This window comes from Pelodiscus sinensis, chromosome 5 (assembly GCF_049634645.1).
Source record: "Pelodiscus sinensis isolate JC-2024 chromosome 5, ASM4963464v1, whole genome shotgun sequence".
Classification (NCBI taxonomy): Eukaryota; Metazoa; Chordata; order Testudines; family Trionychidae; genus Pelodiscus; species Pelodiscus sinensis.
The window spans coordinates 87,365,373-87,384,641 of NC_134715.1; the positions used below are offsets into that span (position 1 = coordinate 87,365,373).

Consider the following 19,269-nt stretch of genomic DNA (forward strand, 5'->3'; position numbering starts at 1 on the left):
GTACCCAGAGACAATCTGACCACTTCAAAGTGCTTCTCCCACTCATTCTAGATTACCTTCTAGATTACCTGTTAGAACTAAAGAGTTGTAACTTGTCCATTAGTACAAGAGTTCACTTTGCCTCCATCTCGATGTTTCACATACAAATTGATGGGTTTTCCCTCTTCATGCATCCCATTCTCAAGAGTCTTCAAAACATTCCTATGAGATTACCCAACCCAACTTGGATCCTAAGTTTTGTTCTCAAGACCCTTACTAGCCCACCATTCAAATCTTTAGTTACATGCTCACTCCTACATCTGTCAGTGAAGGTTGCATTTCTAGTGGCCATCACATCCATGAGAAGGGTCATGGCTGATCTGCTGTATACTACATTTGCTAAAGATAAAGTAACCATGCAACCACATCCTTCCTTTCTCCAAAAGTGACTCTGGCATTTCACATTAATGAACCCATTATTTTACCAGTATTCTACCCCAGAATTGATGATAATGTAGTGTTTTACAGTGGAAAAAAGTACAGGACTTTCTAACAGTGTAGATCAGAGTGACTTACTTATGATAATCATTGACATAGTATACATTGTTAATTGGTTAGGGTTAAAAAATATTGCTCTAACAATAACTCCAGTTCATTAAAACATATTTTTCTTTTGCAAAATTTGTTTCCAAGGGAGGTTACTTCCATTCTGCCAGGTATTTATGATGGGAGAACTATTTGAGGTGGGAGAATGGAAAGGTAAAAGTTTGTTCATGGTAGTGTACTGGAAGTAGGAATTGGATGCGATAGGCAATTATGAGTCATTAATTTTTTATTTTTCTCTTAAAAGATGCAATTTGGAGGTTTTGATCATATTAGTTTTGTCTAGAAAAAAATTTAAAGTATTTGCACATATTTTCATGAGAGGTCTTTCTTGTAACATCACTAGTTGATATTAGTGAGAAAATTACATTTGCTATACGTGACAAATTGCATTTCAGAAACAAAAAATGGGGAGTATTCTAACCAGAAGTTGAAAAATATTAAAATGGAAGATTCTTTATGACTGAAGCATAATTCAAGGTGGTATTATTCAAGCAGTATATTAAGAATCCAAATATCTGAATACTTAAAATAAAACTGGGTGATGTAAACACGCTTTTGTTTAAGTATTGACTTCTATATCTTGTAAGAGAAGTTGATGTACATCAGCTCCTTCTGTAAAAACAATGAAAAATATACTTGCTTTGCAGGATGGTGGTTCAGCTGCCAAGGATGAACAGGTTAGCATTGCTAGTGAAGACAATGGATCATATATATTACACGAACAACAGGACTCTCTGATCTGTCAGGAACCTCTAGAGTTGGAAGAAACTCCTGAAATGCCAGAAATGTCAGAATTGCCAGCTCCTGAGAGCTATTCTGAATCTATATGTGAAGAGGATGTCACCCTTGCTTTGAAAGAGCTAGATGAGAGATGTGAAGAAGAAGAAGCTGACTTCTCTGGGTTGTCTAGGTAAGAGTACACTTGATTTTAACTGCAGAAATAATGTATCACTTGTGGAAGCCACTACAGGCAGTCCCCGACATACGCGGATCCGACTTATGTCGGATCTGCACTTACGAACGGGGCTTTCTCGCCCCGGAGGTCGAGGTGGTGGATTGCTGCCTGCGAGCTCCGGGGCGAGAGAGCCCCGTTCGTAAGCTGCTCCCGGTGCCCCTGGTCTGCTGGAGACCGTCTCCAGCAGACCAGGGGCACCGGGACTGAAGCCGCAGCAGCGGCGGGTTCCCGGGCTTCTGAGGCTTTGCTCTGGCGCTCCCGGTGCCTCGCTACTGAAGCTGCAGCCGTGGCGGGGTCCCGCGCCTCTGAGACTTTGCCAGAGCAAAGCCTCAGAGGCGCGGCACCCCGCTGCCGCTGCGGCTCTGCTCCCTGTGTCCCTGGTCTGCTGCGGGGGGGGGGGGGGGCGCAGCTAGTGTGCCCCCCCCCCCGAGCAGACCAGGCTTTTGTTGTGGACCCTGGGGCAGAGCAGCTGGGGCGCTGCCGATTGGTCCTGCAGCGCCGCTCTGGGCACTACTGGACCAACCCGGCAGCACCCCAGCTGCTCTGCCCCAGGTCCTGATTCAGCCGCTGCTGGTCAGTTCAGCAGTGGCTGAATCAGGACGCCTGGGGCAGAGCAGCTGGGGTGCTGCTGAGTTGGTCCAGTAGCGCCGAGGAGCACCCCAGCTGCTCTGCCCCAGGCGTCCCCAAGTCAGGCGCTGCTGAAACTGATCAGCGCTGACTACAGGAAGCCCGAGGCAGAGTTGCTCTGCCCCAGGCTTCCTGGAATCAGCCGCTGATCAGTTTCAGCAGCAGCTGACTTGGGGACGCTTGGGGTTCTTAAGTTGATTCTGTATGTAAGTCAGAACTGGCAGTCAGTTTCAGCAGCGGCTGAATCTGGACGCCAGTTCTGATTTATATACAGATTCAACTTAAGAACAAACCTACAGTCCCTATCTTGTACGTAACCCGGGGACTGCCTGTATTTAAGTAAAACAAGTTACATTTTTCATGCTTACTATCAGAAATCTTCTAACAGTACAAACTTTTACAATAAGCATGTCAAATAAATGTTTGGCTCATACTTTGAGATACTCCCAATGTGGATCCCACTTGTGTGTGTCTCTGTACCCCAGAATAAGAGTTCATAGTTTTTTCTCTAGAAGTGAAAACACAAGTGTTTTGCATGCACGATGTGTGTTCTCAGAAGCCAGCCCATCTCATGGATATAATGGGAATGGTAACCCCAAATGCCACTCAGTACCTTTGAATCGCTTTAGGCAGTAAGTAACTCTAAACAAAATTGTCTTTTTTTGTAATTTTTGTTACTTAGTACAGGTTGAACCTCTCTAATCAGGCACTCTCTAGTCCAGCAACATCTGTGGTCCAGCGTGATTTTAGTTAGCCAGATGTCCACTTATTATGGGAGTAGCCAAGTTATCAAGTGGTCCCATAAAGTTTGTTTACAGCCACCAGTCCTGATTCTCAGTGTTTGGTGCTATTTTTTAGCTCTAATTTATCCCTAAATATCTTCTAAGAGCCTAATAAGCAGTGGAAGTGTTGGTAATGATGCTACACGATATTAACCTCTGTCATTTAGCAAATTCTCTGGTTGAGCACCAGTCAGTTCTTGAGGGAGCTGGACTAGAGAGGTTCAACCTGTAGAATAGAAGTTTATAATTAATTTGTGTATAGTTAGTTGTAGTTGTTACTGTTTCATTTAATAGTTGGCAGAAGACAAAGAGAGCAGATTGGAACAGGGGTTAGTTATGTCAGAACATAGATTTTCTTCCATTTTCAACTCATATCCCTCCTGTGAATGCAAATGGAATCGGAATTCTCAGTGCTGCACCAGAATAAAGAGCCAGCACAGAGATCTGCTTTGATAACAAGGGCTCAAGTGCATAGCAGTGCAAAGATGTTTTTATAACATCACAGCAAGGCACCAGATTTACCAGCACTGTGTATCCAACACTGCAGCAATGAGTATTGCGTACTCCGGTGCCACCTTTCCTGGTTCCATTGTCACAAGTACAGCCTGTTGTGGGGCATTGGGTCTTGAGAGAATTAAAATAGAAATTTAGCAGGACAAATGGCCTAGCAGGCCCTTAAAGAAGCACAAACCAGTGGCCAGAGTCATGCTGCCACCTGTGATACATGGCAGTGTGGCCCAGTGCCTAAGGTCAGTAGAACATTCTTGCTTTGTAGTTTGGCCCTATGGGCATCAACTGCCCTGCTGACAGGCAGCTGGGGAAGCAGGCCCCCAGGCCTACCCTCTCCACTTAGTTCCGACCAAGGGCTATAAGAAATTGGTGTTTCTTCTTTAAGACATCCCCGTGGATGCTCCATTCTTGGTCTTGGTGCCATCCTAGCACCTGGATCAGAGATTTTGCAGCAGTCCCTGCCAGGCCGCACATGAGCGGCACAACCAGCACATTCCATGCTAGTCAGCACTGCACATGCGAAGCCCACACCATCCAGTTCCTTCTCAACCACCCTTGGCCTGAGATGGACCTCTGAAGTTCTCTGCCTTATTTACACTTTACATTGTTTATTAGCTATTAATTCCTAGTTTAGGTAGCTAGTGTTGTTAACAGTTTGTTATTTTGTTATAGTTTAAAAAACATTTTTTTCATTATGCCCGGCTCCCCGGGCTTCAAAAGCTGCACCTCCTGTAGAGACACAATACCTATCTCAGATGGACATTCACAATACATCACATGTCTGGGAGAACATCATTTTTCTCAAGACTGTCCTCACTGCGCCAAACTTAAGGCCAGAGCTCATAGGGACAGGGACCTTCTCCTCAAACTAATCCTTATGTAAAAGAAGATGCACCCGGCTTCGGCTCTAGGAAGGCAGCCTAGGGAGGTGCATTCACCCTCTGACTCCCTTCAGAGCAAGAAGGTTCCCAAAAAAAGGAGCTCCTCTGTGCCCCACCAACAGTCCTCCTCAAGGAAATGGTCTCCACCCAAACCATCAGTGCAAAGGCCTCGCGTCAGTACATAAGACGTCCTGGGCACCTCAGGTGTCCAGGCACTGTCGCACACCGCTGCACCAATGGCAAAGGTCTCAGTCATCACCCCAAGACCGCACCGCCAACTAAGGCACCACCAGTCCCAACAACTTTTATTGGTACCAACCACTACAGCACTGATGCCACTAACGGTACCAAGCTCTATGGTACCGATCATTTCCACTGCACCGATGATGCTTTTTCATTCGTCGGCACCTATCAGATTATTGGCACTGCTTATGTACTCGGTACCACCAACATACCAAAGATCTTTGTAATCGATGCCGAACACTTCATTGGTACCATACAGACCTACATTACAAACACCAGCACAGATCCTTGCGGAACCGTTGCCATACATGCGGAGTGCTGACTTGGCAGTCACATCTGCCTCACAATCACCGCTCTTCGGCACCAATGCTTCGCTGGTACCAACGACTTCACAAGCTGTATCTCCAGTACTGTCGCAGTTCTCCAGCAACTATGAGGAAGAGGCACAAGCCTCTTTCTCGTCACACTGCAGCCCTCCAATGCAATATTACAAGCCCCAATACGACCCAAGGGTGATTCCTCCTTGGTATGGGCACCACTGGAGTCCTTGGGGCTCATACAAGAGACATCACAAACACACTGCTTCTCTTACATCTAGAACATCCACATCTATGCAACAATTGGAGGTGCCTCAAGCAATGGAGTCACCCCCCTGATTCTTCACCACCCACCAACTCCTCTTCATTATCAGACAAGGAGATTATGCTATTGCCATCATCAGCCGCAGATGACTTCAAGCATTTTAACAATCTTTTTTAAGAGAGCTGTGGCTGTGCTCAAAATTGCCACAGAGGAGGTCGCCCAACCCCACCATGAGCACACTGAAATACTCAGTGATATACTCTCACGCGATTATGCAAATGAAGCACGAGATTTGTAAATCCGCGCTTCATTTACATTCCTCTTTTGAAAGAGGAATGCAGTTTAGACATAGCCTGGTTGTATATATTAGTATGTTTAGGAATATAGGTTCTTCTCCTTCTCTTCCTCCTCCTTAACCTCCTCCATCATCATCAAGAAAGAAATCTAGATATCAGAAGTCAATTCCACTATCCTCTTCTGCATTTTGCACAATTGGGTCAAACTTGATGTGACAGCTAAGACTCTTAGACTAATTTACAAGGATCTATACCTTTTTGCCCACCTCTTGGTTCTGACCTACTTTATTTTCAGGAGGCTTGTATGACCATAACTACAGATTGATGGGTCCTTCAAATCAGGAAGAACAGTTATCCCATTTAGACTGTCTATACTTGCACTTGTTCAACTAAACTTTTGTCTTTCATGGGTGCTTAACCCTCTCCCTTTCCCCGTCAGCGACAGTTTTGTCACAAGTGCACGTGATTGCTGCTTTTTAGGCAGAAGCGCTTCTGCTGACAAAAGGAAAGCCACTCATTGGAGGTGGAAGTATTTTGTTGACACAAGTGCTGACAGTGTTCACACATACTGACTTTTAGCAACAGGTCTGTGTTAACACATCTTTGTTGTTAAAAGCTATGTAGTGTAGACATGCCCTCAGTTTCAGTCTCTGCCTCTCACCCACATCCCTTTTCAGTCCCCTTTCAGGGACCATTCTCATATGAGAGCTATGTATCATGAGGTTGATTAGATCATCTTTCTAGAAGCACTAGGGCTTGGTTCCTCAAAAGTTTAGCTCTCCTAGATTTGGTAGCAGCAGGAGCATTGTTCACATCGAATAAATTTCAGATAATAAAGAATCTGATCCTCCAGTTTTGTTTGTCTTCAAATGGTCAGGGTGTGTCTGAATCTTCTAGGCCAAAGAGCTTCATTTATATCTGTAACTTCATTTGCTAGATTATATCGGAGATTATTTCATACTTGGATTTGAGTCAATTTACAACCCAAAGCTTCATGACGTGGTGATTCTGGACTAGATTCTAGTTTCTATGGAATGGTAGAAAATAATGGAAAAATATATATGGAAGCTCAGTTTGTTTCTCCCATTGCATCCAAAGCTCTGATAACAGATGCATCCCAGATGGGTTGTGGAGCACATATAAATCACATTTGACTCTGGGCTTTTGGTCTCATTTACAAATCCATTTACAATGCATGTAAACATCCTAGAATTCAGAGCAGTGAGACTAACTTGCAAAACATTTCTACCTATAATGGAAGACACTGATCCAAGTTCTCATGGATAATTTCACAGCAGCCTATTCTGTAAATAGGCATGGGAATGTGAATGTCAGACTTTCTTTGTCTTTGGAAATGATGTATTCAGAATTGTATCAGTGTGACAGCTCTTTTCTCCTGAGAGTAATAGGCTGGCAGACTCACTGAACAGGAAAGTGACCTCATCCTATGAATAGAAATAAAAAAATTATTTACTAGACTAACTTTTCCAAGAGTGGGAATTACCCCAAATAGGTTTACTCACTTCATATCAAAAGAGAAAATGTCCAATATTTTGTTCACATGCAGCACTCCAAGGTCTTTAGAAGACACCTTGATTTGTTGGTCATACAGTTGAATTCATTTCTAATTCCAAGGGTGTTACAGTACACAAGGCAGGAAAAATGTCAGATTTTATGGATGGCTCTTGTTTGGCCTCATCAGTCTTGATTCTTGGACATACAGTTATTGTCAGATTACTAATTTATGACACTTCCAATTCAGAAGGATATGATAACACAAAATCATAGTCTATTTCTTCACCTAAATCTAGCATTATGTCTCTCAATTTGGATGGATATCAGGGTGTTCTCAGTAGACACTGTTCTTTGGAAGTACAGTGTGTTGTTCAGGGCAAAAAATCATATGCTAGCATTATGTATACTGCAAAATGGAAATGATTTTCATTATCAGCAATATTTACTAGGGATGTTAAATACAGTTTAATAAACTAATGGGATTTTCCATTGACTAGTTGATAAGCCAGGGAGTTGCAGTGGGGTTAGCTCATGGTCCTGGCAGCTAACCCTGCTGTGGCTCTGCCTTTCAAATGTAGTAAGAGCCAGCAGGCTATTAATACATTTAAAAGGCTGAAGCACAGCAGGGGGGACCCAGAGTGAGCCGGGCCAGGTGATTGCCAGCTCATGCCACGTCCCTCTACTGAGCTTCTGATTTTTAAATGTATTGAGACCACAGTTCATTTGGCAATTATTTTCACATTTCATCCTCCAGTAGGAGATTCAATTTTCTCTCATTAATCAGTGAATAGATTTATGAGAGGTCTTCGTGTTTTCCTCTTGTGAGAGAGATCAGTCTCTCTCTTTAATTATGCACCTGCACTCTTAAATCTAGTCCTTTCTTTAATTATGCACCTGCCTTTTGAACCTCTATCAAATTGTCCAGTTCATCTGTTGTCAATTTTGGTGGAAATTATATGAATTTATAAAATAAATGAATTGCAAGCTGTAATGATAAATTCTCCATATAGTTTTTCATATCGAGAGGGTAACTGAGATCACACCCACCTTTTATTCCAAAATTGTGGTCAGATTTTTGTGTCAGTTTATTCACTTGCCAATCTTTTTCTGAAACCTTATTTTCATTGGATGTAGCTAAATTACATACTGAAGCTATCAGAATATTGTTGTTATACTACCTAGATAGAGCTCAAATCTGTTTATAGTACTCAAGGACTTTTCATTGCTTATGGCAACAAATGAAAAGGGATGGTTATTTTGTTGTAAATACTCTCAAAATGAGTATCAAATTTGAGAAAACTGCTTCAAACATTTGGACTCTGTCAGAGCACAAGGCACATGGATAGCATGCCTAAGGCACATAACAGTGTCCAAAATCTGCAGATCAGCTACCTGGCTTATAGTGCACATGTTTATAAAACATAATTCCTGAGTGATTGCTTCAAGATCTGATTCCATTTCCGAAGCAGTTTTGCAATTTCTTTTCAAATAACTCATGCCTCTCATAGGGATGTTATAATGTAGATGACTGCGCTATGTATCAGAGGCAGCAAGTGTGGGAGAGTGGGAGCCAGTGCCTGTGAAGTCCTGGCTTAAAAGCCAGTTCCTCATGAGCACCTGATCCACCTGCCCCCACCACTCCTTGGGGAGGAGGGGGAGTGAGGGAGCTAGGTTGGAGCAAATACTTACAGGGAACCAGATCCATGGACCCACCTGCTCCCACCCTTGCTGCCTCCTACAGAGGCAGTGTGGGGAATTTCAGTGTCTCCACGGTGCTGCCTGCCCTCACATGCTGCTGCCTTTATTAGAAGCAGCAGAGGTGGGAGAAGGGTGAGGGGGAGGTTGCTGTGAAGCAGCTTCTGTCCACGATGGGCCTGAGCTCTTTGTAGGACAGATGCCGCATCCCACAGAGCAGTCTCTGTCCACAGCAAGCCTGGGACTGCCATGAACAGAGGCTGCTTCCCAGCAGTAGCCCCTGTCCATGGGGGATCCAAGCTCCCTGTGGACAGAAGCTGCTCTGCATCCCACAGAGCAGCCTTTGTCTGCCACATACCTGGGCTCACCGCAGACAGAGGCTGCTTCATGGCAGCAGCCCTTGTCTGTGGGGGATCTGAGACATAAAGCAGCCTCTTCGTGGGGAGCACAAACCCCCGGAGATGGGCTGTTGCCACCCCACGCTGCTGCCTCTGTATCAGAAGCAGTAGCAAGGAATGGCAGGCAGCTGGTGTGCATGGGGAGCTGGTTTTTAAACTGGCTCCACAGGTGTGGGACTGGAGCGCATTGATTGCTGGTCCCACCCTTGGGGACTATTATATAGTCATGTAACGGTTAAGTTTTCATACAGTTACAAAACTATTCAATTACACTATATCTAACATCCCTAGCCTCTCAGCTCCATTAATGATGACTTCTTGGTAATCACTATAAGTGAGATCCACAAGTGCACTAGCTCAGAGAAGAAAGAATAGTTGCTTAACTTACTATAGCTGTGATCTCTTGAGATATTCTGCACATGAGAATCTCACAACCACTCATGGCTATGCAACTTGAAGGGTGGATCCTGAGTAACAGAGGAACTAAATTGCAGTATGGGCTCTGTGCTCTTGGGAGCAGAGGGCATGAAGCTATATACGCCACATGTGTGACTATGCTAAACACTACTAGTGAAAATGTTCCAAACTCCTGTGCTTTAGTACATAGACAGCTGTAAGTGCAAAATAATTTGAAAAGCCACCCTTATTGTGAGGTAAGTAACTGTTGTTTTTCTCTGTTTGGGAAATAGAACTCTTGGGTCAGTCCTGAGCCCAGTTCCATCTGCTTTGCATTTTTTAACCAATACATAGCATGTAAAAAGCTGCCCTAGAGGAGCAGTGTCATACAAGAATCCTCAGTTGACTCAAAGCCATCATCATAGGGGGAGGGGGAAAGGTTGGGGACCAGAGGAGGACAGAAGGTAAGCTTTAGCAGTTCTCACAGTGCAAGAAGGCTCCTACTTAGTTTGAAGATGAGTAAATCACAATGGGAAAGAAACAGGAGCAGCTGAGCTTTTGTAGATTTTATATTGGGTCACTGTAATATGCCTTGCAAATATTAAAGCCTGATGCCAATCAGCATCAGTTTGCTTTCCAATGTACAGATCAGAATTCACCTGTTCTTGCAATGTAATTACATACAAAGAAAAATTGGTTCTAGCCTTAATGGTGATGAAGATAACCTTTTTAAGGTTATTTCTGTGACTAACAGGTGTTTGGTAAATGTTGCAAGGTTTGCTTGTAGATTATGGGAGAAACTGCCTGCCATTAGCTTGCTCATAAAAGCTTGCTTTACTTGTAGCTTTTTATGGGCATTGCACTACTGAACTGAACACATGCAAGCATTACAAACACAACTTATTTCTCATTGTTATGTTGTAAATTATTGCTTTGATGAATAGTCTAAACAATGTTTTTCAAAATATTTTTCTTTAATCAAGGACTGAGAAAATAAGCAGAGGAAATTTGGTTTACCATGCATTGGTGTAGCTGCTACAACATACTAAAATTGCTAGCATCTACAATTTGCTGCCACGATACTGTGCTAAATAGACACGTTTTATTTAAAATATGTTTCAAATGCCTCTCTGAAAGTGTACAGTGGGGGAAAAACATCAACTGTTCATTTTATGAAATTCTTTATAAACTTTTCTAATTGCAAATAAAATAGGAAGATTGTGTAATAAAGCATAAAGAAAAATAATTGTATAAAATATAATTGCTTCTAATGCAGAAGATTTTTAAAATTGTTAGTGACTTTGATTAATCAAGTCTCATAAGTAACAGCATTATCAGAACCTTGATACATGATGAAAAGTCCATTTGTAGGACATTCTTTGAACAAAAGTTTGTTAAATGGTCCATACAAGTGGACCTGTTCCAATTTATTTTCATCCATATAAAGATGTTACTTAAGATCATTTTAAAAATTGGTGTACTGCAGCAAGACTTTTTGGATTTCTCCAAAGGCAAGCTAGGGCTTTGTTACTCTGCCCATGATCAGATAGCCAACGAGTGGAATATTCATTAAATTATTTTTGGGAAGAATATATGTCCTTTTATTAAATGTTCTGTTAATAAAAATACTAACTAGTATAAGATACTTACTCTGCTTTGTCAGACGTACTAGATATTTAGGGGTATGTCTACACAGCCATTATTTCAAATTAACTTTACTAACGTCTACACAGCCAAACCGCTATTTCAAAATAAATTCAAAATAGTGGAGCACTTATTTTGAATTTGGTAAACCTCCTTGTACGAGGAATAACACCAAATTCAAAATAGCTAAGTCAAAATAAGTGCTGTGTAGACACTTATTTCGAAATAGGGGGCCTCCAACCTTCCCAGGGTGCCCTGGTAGCCACTCCAGCCTCAAACAAGAACACTCCTCTCCCTCCCCAGAGCCCTTATAGGGGTTGACTCTGGCCACAGTGCCTGTGCCAGCTCCAAGCCTGCCAGCCCAGAGCCAGCAGTCACTGCCTCTGACCCAGTGGCCCCAAAACATGAGCCAGCAAGCCACTGGCAGCCAGCCCTCTGCCACTCCCCAGGAACAGTCTGCTAGCTCCCACGAGCCTGCCAGGGCCTGGTGAAGGTAGGTGCCTTTCTGGTCCAGGGCAGAGATCAGGGGGACCTTACTTAGGTTTGGGGGGATGCCCCCAACGTCCATGATCTCCGCACTAAACGGAGGAACGCAGCCATCTATGGCAGGATAGCTGCCAGCCTGGCCACCAAAGGCCACATGCGAACCCAGGAGCAGGTTCGCATGTAAATCAAGTTGGTCCGGCAAGACCCCCAACCCTAAGCCCTGAGCTTCCCTTCCCCCTTTTTCCCCTTGCTTCCCCCTTCCACCTCCCTCCTCCCAGGTTTCCCCCTCCCCTCTCCCACCTCTTTTCTCGAGTCTCACCAGTTTTATTCCCCTTCTCTCCCCTGCCCCCCCCCCCAGTTTTGTTAAATAAAGAGAGTTTCTGTTCATGAAAATACGTGTATTTTATTTGACATCAGAAAGTGGGGCTGGGAGGGTAAGTGGAACGATGTCGGGAAGGAATGAAGCACAAGCCTCCAGTGGGGCAGACCAGGGAGACTCTAGTGCTCCTCAGGGTGGAAGCTCTCCCGCAAGGCCTCCTGGATGGCAGCATGCAGAAAGTGCAGCCAGGCTCACATCAACATGATTACGAGAAGCACCAGAGTGCCCAGGGGCAGTTCTGGCTTCATGTTGCAGAGTGCTGTGGTGTCCTGAGTGAGGGCAACCAGAGTACGCAGAGACAAAATGCTCTGCTGTCCCTCATCGAAGTAGGCAAGCAAGCAGGGAAACCTGAGAACTGGCTGCCCGGGGTTGGAGGTCCTTTTAAGCACAAGCCTCAGATAGCCCCAGGCAGCAGCCACACAAATAAACACCTGACCTGATGCCCTGCTGGACCTGGTTCTGGCCGGCCTTCAATGCAATTCAGTGTCCACTCAGTGTGGATGCGCTATTTTGAAATAGCAAAACGCTATTTCGAAATGCATTTTGTGTGTAGATGTGTTATTTCAAAATAAGCTATTTCAAATTAACTATTTTGAAATAACCCTGTAGTATAGACATACCTTGAGGGTGTAGTACCAACATTTATACTGTAGCAGCAAAAGCCTTGTTTTTTTAAACTTTTCCTGCTTCATTTTCACTACAGATTTCATTTTGTTTAAAACAAAACAGAATTTTCTCTAGATTTTTAGATTTGGCAACTCAATTATACTGCATGGTCTTTTCTTTTTCCCATAGTATTTACTGACAAATTTGTATCACTTACTTTATTTACAGCCAAGATGAGGAAGAACAGGATGGTTTTCCAGAAGTACAGACTTCACCACCACCTTCACCATTTCTTTCTGCCATATTGGCAGCTTTTCAGCCAGTGACATATGATGATGAAGAGGAGGCCTGGCGCTGCCATGTCAATCAAATGCTGTCAGACACTGATGGATCTTGTGCAGTCTATACTTTTCATGTGTTCTCTAGATTATTTCAGGTCAGTGACTCATTACTAATTTGTTTCTGATTTTTTTTTCCAAACAGCTTCTTTTTCTAATTAGTTTTCTAAGGCCTGTCACTACTATAAATAATTACATACAGAACAAATATAAAAACATTACTTTAATATATTATAATGAAATATTTTTTCCACAGGACCCTGCCTCATTCAATTCCGAGGATGAATATTGTGCAGGAAATGAGGCATCTGTTCAGTATTTCTTTTTAGACTAATCATTTTTGCTATCCACCCCACACACACCTTGTTTTTTAACTGAACACTGAACCTTATCCAAACCCTTTCCCGATTGCAGAATTATTGATTTTTTCATGAGCTTTGTAGCACTCATCACCATAGTATGCCAGCCTAACAAATATTACTGAATTTATCTTCATAATATCCCATAAAATAAGAAGGTTTTTCCCAGAAAGGGAAAAGATACACTAGCAGTTTAAGACTAAAATTTTCAAAAATTTCTGTTAATTTAGTTTGCCTCAATTATTAAGAACCTAGCTAGGGAGTGATTTTTTTTTCAGAGCACTTAATTTTTTTTTTTAGCACTTGATATGTTGTAAGTATTGTAAATTAGACATTAATGGCTCAATCCTCCCAGTGTCCTGTGAGAAGGTGGATCAGTATTGTTTACCCTAGTGAAACTGACTCAGAAAGGCAAAGTGACTTGATCAAGGCTGTACCATTAGTGAGTGGCCAAATCAATATTAGAAATCAAGAACTCCTGAACCCAACTATACTGCCTTAACTGCAGAGGTTTAGACAACTTCATCTCCCACTTAATGCAGTTGTAATTACAAGTGCTCAGCTTCTCTGAAAATCAGACCACAGCTGTCTGAAGTTGGGCTCCTAGAAGCAAATAATTAGTAGCCCTCTGTGAAAATGCTATCTTAGATTATTTGTTCAGCATCATACAGGAAGTCTCTGAGGTAATGATGCAACACAGTCCTAGTGGGTGCCATTCAAGTGCATTTACCAGAAAACCATCTCTTGCTGCAGTCCCCTGCCTCATTCAGTATATACCTTCCAAATTTTGCAATAAAGGAAGAAGGGATGGCTCAGACAACAGTCTCATTCACTATATAACCTACATTCATTCCCTGATCACCATCCATCCTATGCACTGAAAGAGGCAGGAAGCTATTGGATTTTGTAGTTAAAGGCTATATCATAATCAGTACCCTCATACAGTCTGATACTCTACTGAATTAGTCATTTTGTCATATGTTATGGAATTTCATGCTATAGCTGCAGAATCAGTCATTTTACTCCTGCCTTCCCTACCATGGCCTGGCCTCAGTTTTCCCTTTCTGCTACTTTCACTTCAAGGGGGAGTACATTACATAAGCAGCATTTTCTCTTTCCCTACTGCTCATAAAAAGAGGAGCCAGAAAGCACAGCAACAGCTTTCCTGGCTTATGAGGACTTACATTCACAGCTAATCAAGTATGTGTCCAAAAGGAATGTAGCAGACAAGGACTAGGTCAGAGGGCTGTAGGCAATGGGCAGATTTTCATCTCTCCCAGGCTTTGATATGTTTAGGGCTGGATTAAAGCAAGTAGGGGCTATAAGATTGCCATAAGAAGACAAGATGCTTCTTGTGACCATACATCACTCCTTCACCATACCTTTGTGGGGAATAATTTCTTGGACACACTGGGTGCAGGTGAAAACAAGCAGAGGATTTATTGGTTCACATAGCTGGTGGAGTACTCATTCAGGGTTAACCCGGTGAGCACTAACTTAACCAAAACATACATTAGATTATATAGGTACAGATGGATGGAGGAGAAGTAATTTGATAGGTCTAGCAGCGGAAGTGAGAGATGCACATAAGCCAATGGTCTACAACAGTTACACAGCATCTCCTCCCATTACCAATTTAACAAGGTATCACTAATACAAATAGCTATTCCTAACAAGCTAAATAAGCCAACATAAACAAAGGCATGTTGATGGTTATTTTGTCGACCGGAAATATAATGCGTCTCCTGTAGGGGTGGTATTGCCTGCGCGCGATCTTTGGGATCCAAGCTTTTTCTAGGAATAAAGCAGACAATGAAAAACAATCCCGCACGGTTGTTTGGTACCGGCCTTATCAAAGTGAGGCCCTTTTGGAATGTGGTTGCCAGGGGAACCAGGGTCACAGTAACTGCTGTACTGTGTGCTTCTCAGGCTTGGTCTGATACTTTCAGATTTGAGTTTGACAGTTCTCAGCAAGATACCATGGGCTGCCTCAATTTACCCTACACCTTCAACCCCCCTCCCCCCCCATTTGGAGTAGGAATGACAGAGGGAAAAAATGATTGCTGTTTTCAGTATCCCTGACCATCTGACCACGTTGGGAGTAACTGTTCTCTATTACTGAGAGGCTCCATAAAATTTAGAGAATTCAGCAATATACTATGAAAAATCAACAAATTGAGCTAATTAGCATTGCTGTGGAACTGAGAGTTTCTTGCTGCTGAACTGAAGAGTACCTGCTGTGTAATCGCTCTATTGTGATTTGGCTTATAGGGGGCCATGACTATAATGTATCAGTGCAAGCAGCAGAATAAAGGCTTAACATAAATCCTGGCATTTCTTAGCTACTCAGTGCTTGGATTTGCAACCTTACTAACATTATTTGAATGTAGTCATTTGTATATGATTTTTCAGGTTTTATAAAAATAATTTATAGGAACATACTGGGTCAGAACCATAGTCTTATAAACTTACTTAGTTTAAAAAATTTAAAAATCAAAAAGGTTTCTAAAGTAGTATTTTTTAACTGTGAAGTATCAAAATATATGGTAATGTGTGCTGGCATAACCTTTTAATTGGCACTTGCTGAGGATGAATTGCATACATCACTTATTTATTTATAAAATAAATTCACAGCCCTGAAAAACATGTAATGGAATGTGAAATCTTATCTTCCCTCATGAAATATGGCACCAGCTGCTAGTATACCAGGAACTGGGAGGTGGGGGAGAACAAGACTTGTTCTTCTCTTGCAGGGACCGTTCGTAGAGTGCTAGGGTGGGTCATATCCATCTCCAAGATCGCAGCCAGCTCTAGGAAGCTCCGCAGTTCTAGCTGTCACTTCCCCCAATGCCCATGAAGGGAGGTTGCAGCTCCCGCTGTCACCTGATACCCCTCCTTCTCGTGGAAGAGACTGCTGGGAAAACCAGACACATAGTAACCCACCCCCTTTTCCCAACCAACTTCACTTCTGTGCTGCTGCTGACAGTGGCACTGCCCCAAAAGAGCTTAGTGTCTATGTTGTGGTCTTAATACTCCTAAATAATACTTTCATCCCTGACTCAAGGCAATATACAGTACCATAGTTTTAGGAACTATTCTCCTTCTTTTATCTTCTTTGTAATGTTTTTCTACTTTTATCCAGCAAAGAGAGAGAGAGTGTAATGACACAAATGTGTGTAGTATTCTTTGTCAGAATAGAAAAAAAGAGATTTCCTTTATCTTGTGCTAAAAAAAAAGAAAGTAATGCAATTAAATATTTTTTTCTATTTTTATTCTAGACCATTCAAAGAAAGTTTGGAACTATAACAAATGCTGCAGTCAGTTTTCTTGGTGAGGGTCTACAGCGTATTGGAACAAAATTTAAAAGTTCGTTGGAGGTGATGATGATGTGTTCAGAATGCCCAACAGTCTTTATTGATGCTGAAACGGTAAAATCTTATGTGCAGTCAGCAATATAGTACTAGATTAAAATACCTGTATTTAATAGCCTTTCTGAATGGATACAGAATATTTTATGCTTCAACCTTCAGAATATAATGTTGAGGGAATTTTTTCTAAGGGTACAGGTAAAGAGCTTATCATTAATTATAGTATCATGGATAGTACTTGTATTTAAAAATAAAAAGACTAATTTGTATAAATCAAGGGTTCTCAAACTTTTTGGCACATAGCCCAACCTGCTCAATACAAACCTTTCCACGGACCACCAGCCAGCAACCTATGATGACAAAATGGGTGCAGGAGGGGGAAGGGTGCTTGACTGTCCAGGAAGTAGGGTACAGGCAGGGAGGCAAAGGGGACAATTGCCCTGGGGCCCAGACAAAGGGGCTCAGAGTTGTTTTGAACTGCAGTGGGAGTGCCAGAGTGCTACTCTGTATGGCTTTGAAATCTAGGGAGGGCCCATAGCTAAGGACTGACTGCCCTCAGCCCCACCTTTCCCAGGGGTGCAGATATGGCCTTTCCACACCTTGCCCCAGGGCTCATGGTGGCTGTTGGTCCCATTGGGTGCTGAGGGTGGGAGTGGGGGGTCTGGGTAGGAGATGGAATGCAGGAGCAGGCTCAGGGTGGAGTGTCTGGGTGGGGGAGAGGGTGCAGGAGTGGGCTCTGGGTGGAGTGTCTGGCCAGGAAGGAGAGTGCAGGAGCAAGGGAGGGTGCTGGGGCAGACTGGGTGTGAGGGGAAGGGGGGGCCTGGCCAGAGGAAGGGTGCAGGAGTAAGCGTATGAGGCAGGGTCTCGGTGGAGGGACATGAGTGAGGAGGATAAGGCTGGGGGTCAGGGCATGAGGGGCACTTACCAGGCTTTGCGCCCTCTGCCCTCCTAGGTACTGCCTCCCACTGCTGCCTTTGGCTATGATTCTGGCCAACGGAAGCAGCAGGAAAAGCCTCTGGGTAGTGCTTCCCTGCACTGCCATTCCCCTAGTGGGATGAGGGGGAACAGCAGTGCATGGAGTCATTTGTTCCCCCCACAAATAGAATCTGGCCCTCGAGGCTCAGGGCTACACACGAACACACACACATCAGGAAGCTAGCGCTCCAACCTTGCTGGGCAGTGGAGGGTTATGGGAGCCTCAAGCCACGATCCACCTGTGAGGCAGTGATCGATGGACCATGCTTTGAGAACCATTGGTACAAATGAAAAAGAGGAGTATCAAAACAGTAGTTTATAGCTGTGAGTTCAGTTGTAAAATATAGTCCTTTCTAACTATAGAATAATTGTGAAATTTAATTATTTCTCCTAATAATGACAAACAATGGATTGATTTAGATAGTAAATATCAATAATTTCATTCACTGCTCTCTTTACCTGTCATAAATTTCAAGGTTTCATCCTATTGTCAAATTAAATGGTGCATCCGAAAGGTAGAGTGGGGAGTTCAATATCCTTTTATTTATAAATGGCAGATTCTGCCATCCTTGTTGATTTGAAGTGTGCCATAGAGTTTTTCTACACAGGGAAATCAAAATCGTATTTTTTCCAGTAGAACAGTATTCTGACAGAATCGTGGGTTCTGGTTCCTTATTGAATTAGGGCCAATTCTGACCTGTTCTACACACTGGCACAGGAAAGTACATAGTGCATAAGGAACCTACTTACTTACTCCCTTGCACTGTTATGCTGCATGCAGGATGGAAGCAAATCCATTACTTGCCCATTGCACAGGTGGAAAGGAAAGGGAAAGACTATCATTTCATCTCCCCACACCAACATGACTGACAACATAGTTACATCTATGCTCTAGATAGCATATGCTGTGACAGCTGTAGACCTAGTGCAATTTACCCCCTTCCTTAAATAGACCGGAAGGGACACTGAGACTCCCTTGCTATGTCTAGACTGCAGGCTTCAGAAGACACTTTTCTGGAAGAGAGTGTCCACATAGCAAAAGTGCATCGAAAAAGCAATCTGCTTTTTCGCAAGATAGCGTCCACAACAATTGGACGCTATCTCGCATTTAAGTTGTGATTACTATGGACAGAGTGGCCACCGGGCCACATGTGTTTTTTCCAAAAGAGCTCTTTCGGAAAAAGACTTCTTCCTCATAGAAAAAGGTTTACCGCTGTCAAAAGAACCCCCTGCGTTCTTTCGACTTTCTATCGAAAGAACACAATTGCAGTGCAGACGTAAATGCAGCTTTTCCAGAAAAACGGCTATTTTTCCAGAAAAACTCTGCAATGTAGACATGCCCCCTTGTGTCATGCAGTCTCCCTCCTGAGCTGCTCTGGGACAGCACCACACATTGTCTTTTCCTAAAGGTGAGATTGCAAACTGATGATTTAGCTTTTAGATGGGAAATACACCACAGGTTGAATCAGAAGCACAACTTCATACAGCACTTAAGTGTTTTTGAGGTTTCTCATCCAAGTTCTAATTAGGTGCAACCCTGCATGTCTTCAAAATCTGATTGCATCTAACAGGTTGGAGTGGTATGGCTGCAAATGTTTGTTTAAACTTAAAAACAGGGGGGTTACATATGATGTGCACAACGGGTAAAT

The 19,269-nt window shown here is 43.1% G+C and overlaps 1 protein-coding gene across 12 annotated transcripts in view; it reads left to right on the forward strand.

Annotated features, from left to right (window-relative positions):
* FRYL (FRY like transcription coactivator) overlaps nucleotides 1–19,269 on the forward strand; it is a 389,109-nt gene that overhangs the window by 350,570 nt on the left and 19,270 nt on the right. For all 12 annotated transcript variants that reach the window (XM_075930454.1, XM_075930453.1, XM_075930452.1 and 9 more), the window contains 3 exons: nucleotides 1,233–1,495; nucleotides 12,809–13,016; nucleotides 16,556–16,705. In XM_075930454.1, the coding sequence (XP_075786569.1) occupies nucleotides 1,233–1,495; nucleotides 12,809–13,016; nucleotides 16,556–16,705 (621 nt within the window). The remainder of the gene's footprint in view (nucleotides 1–1,232; nucleotides 1,496–12,808; nucleotides 13,017–16,555; nucleotides 16,706–19,269) is intronic.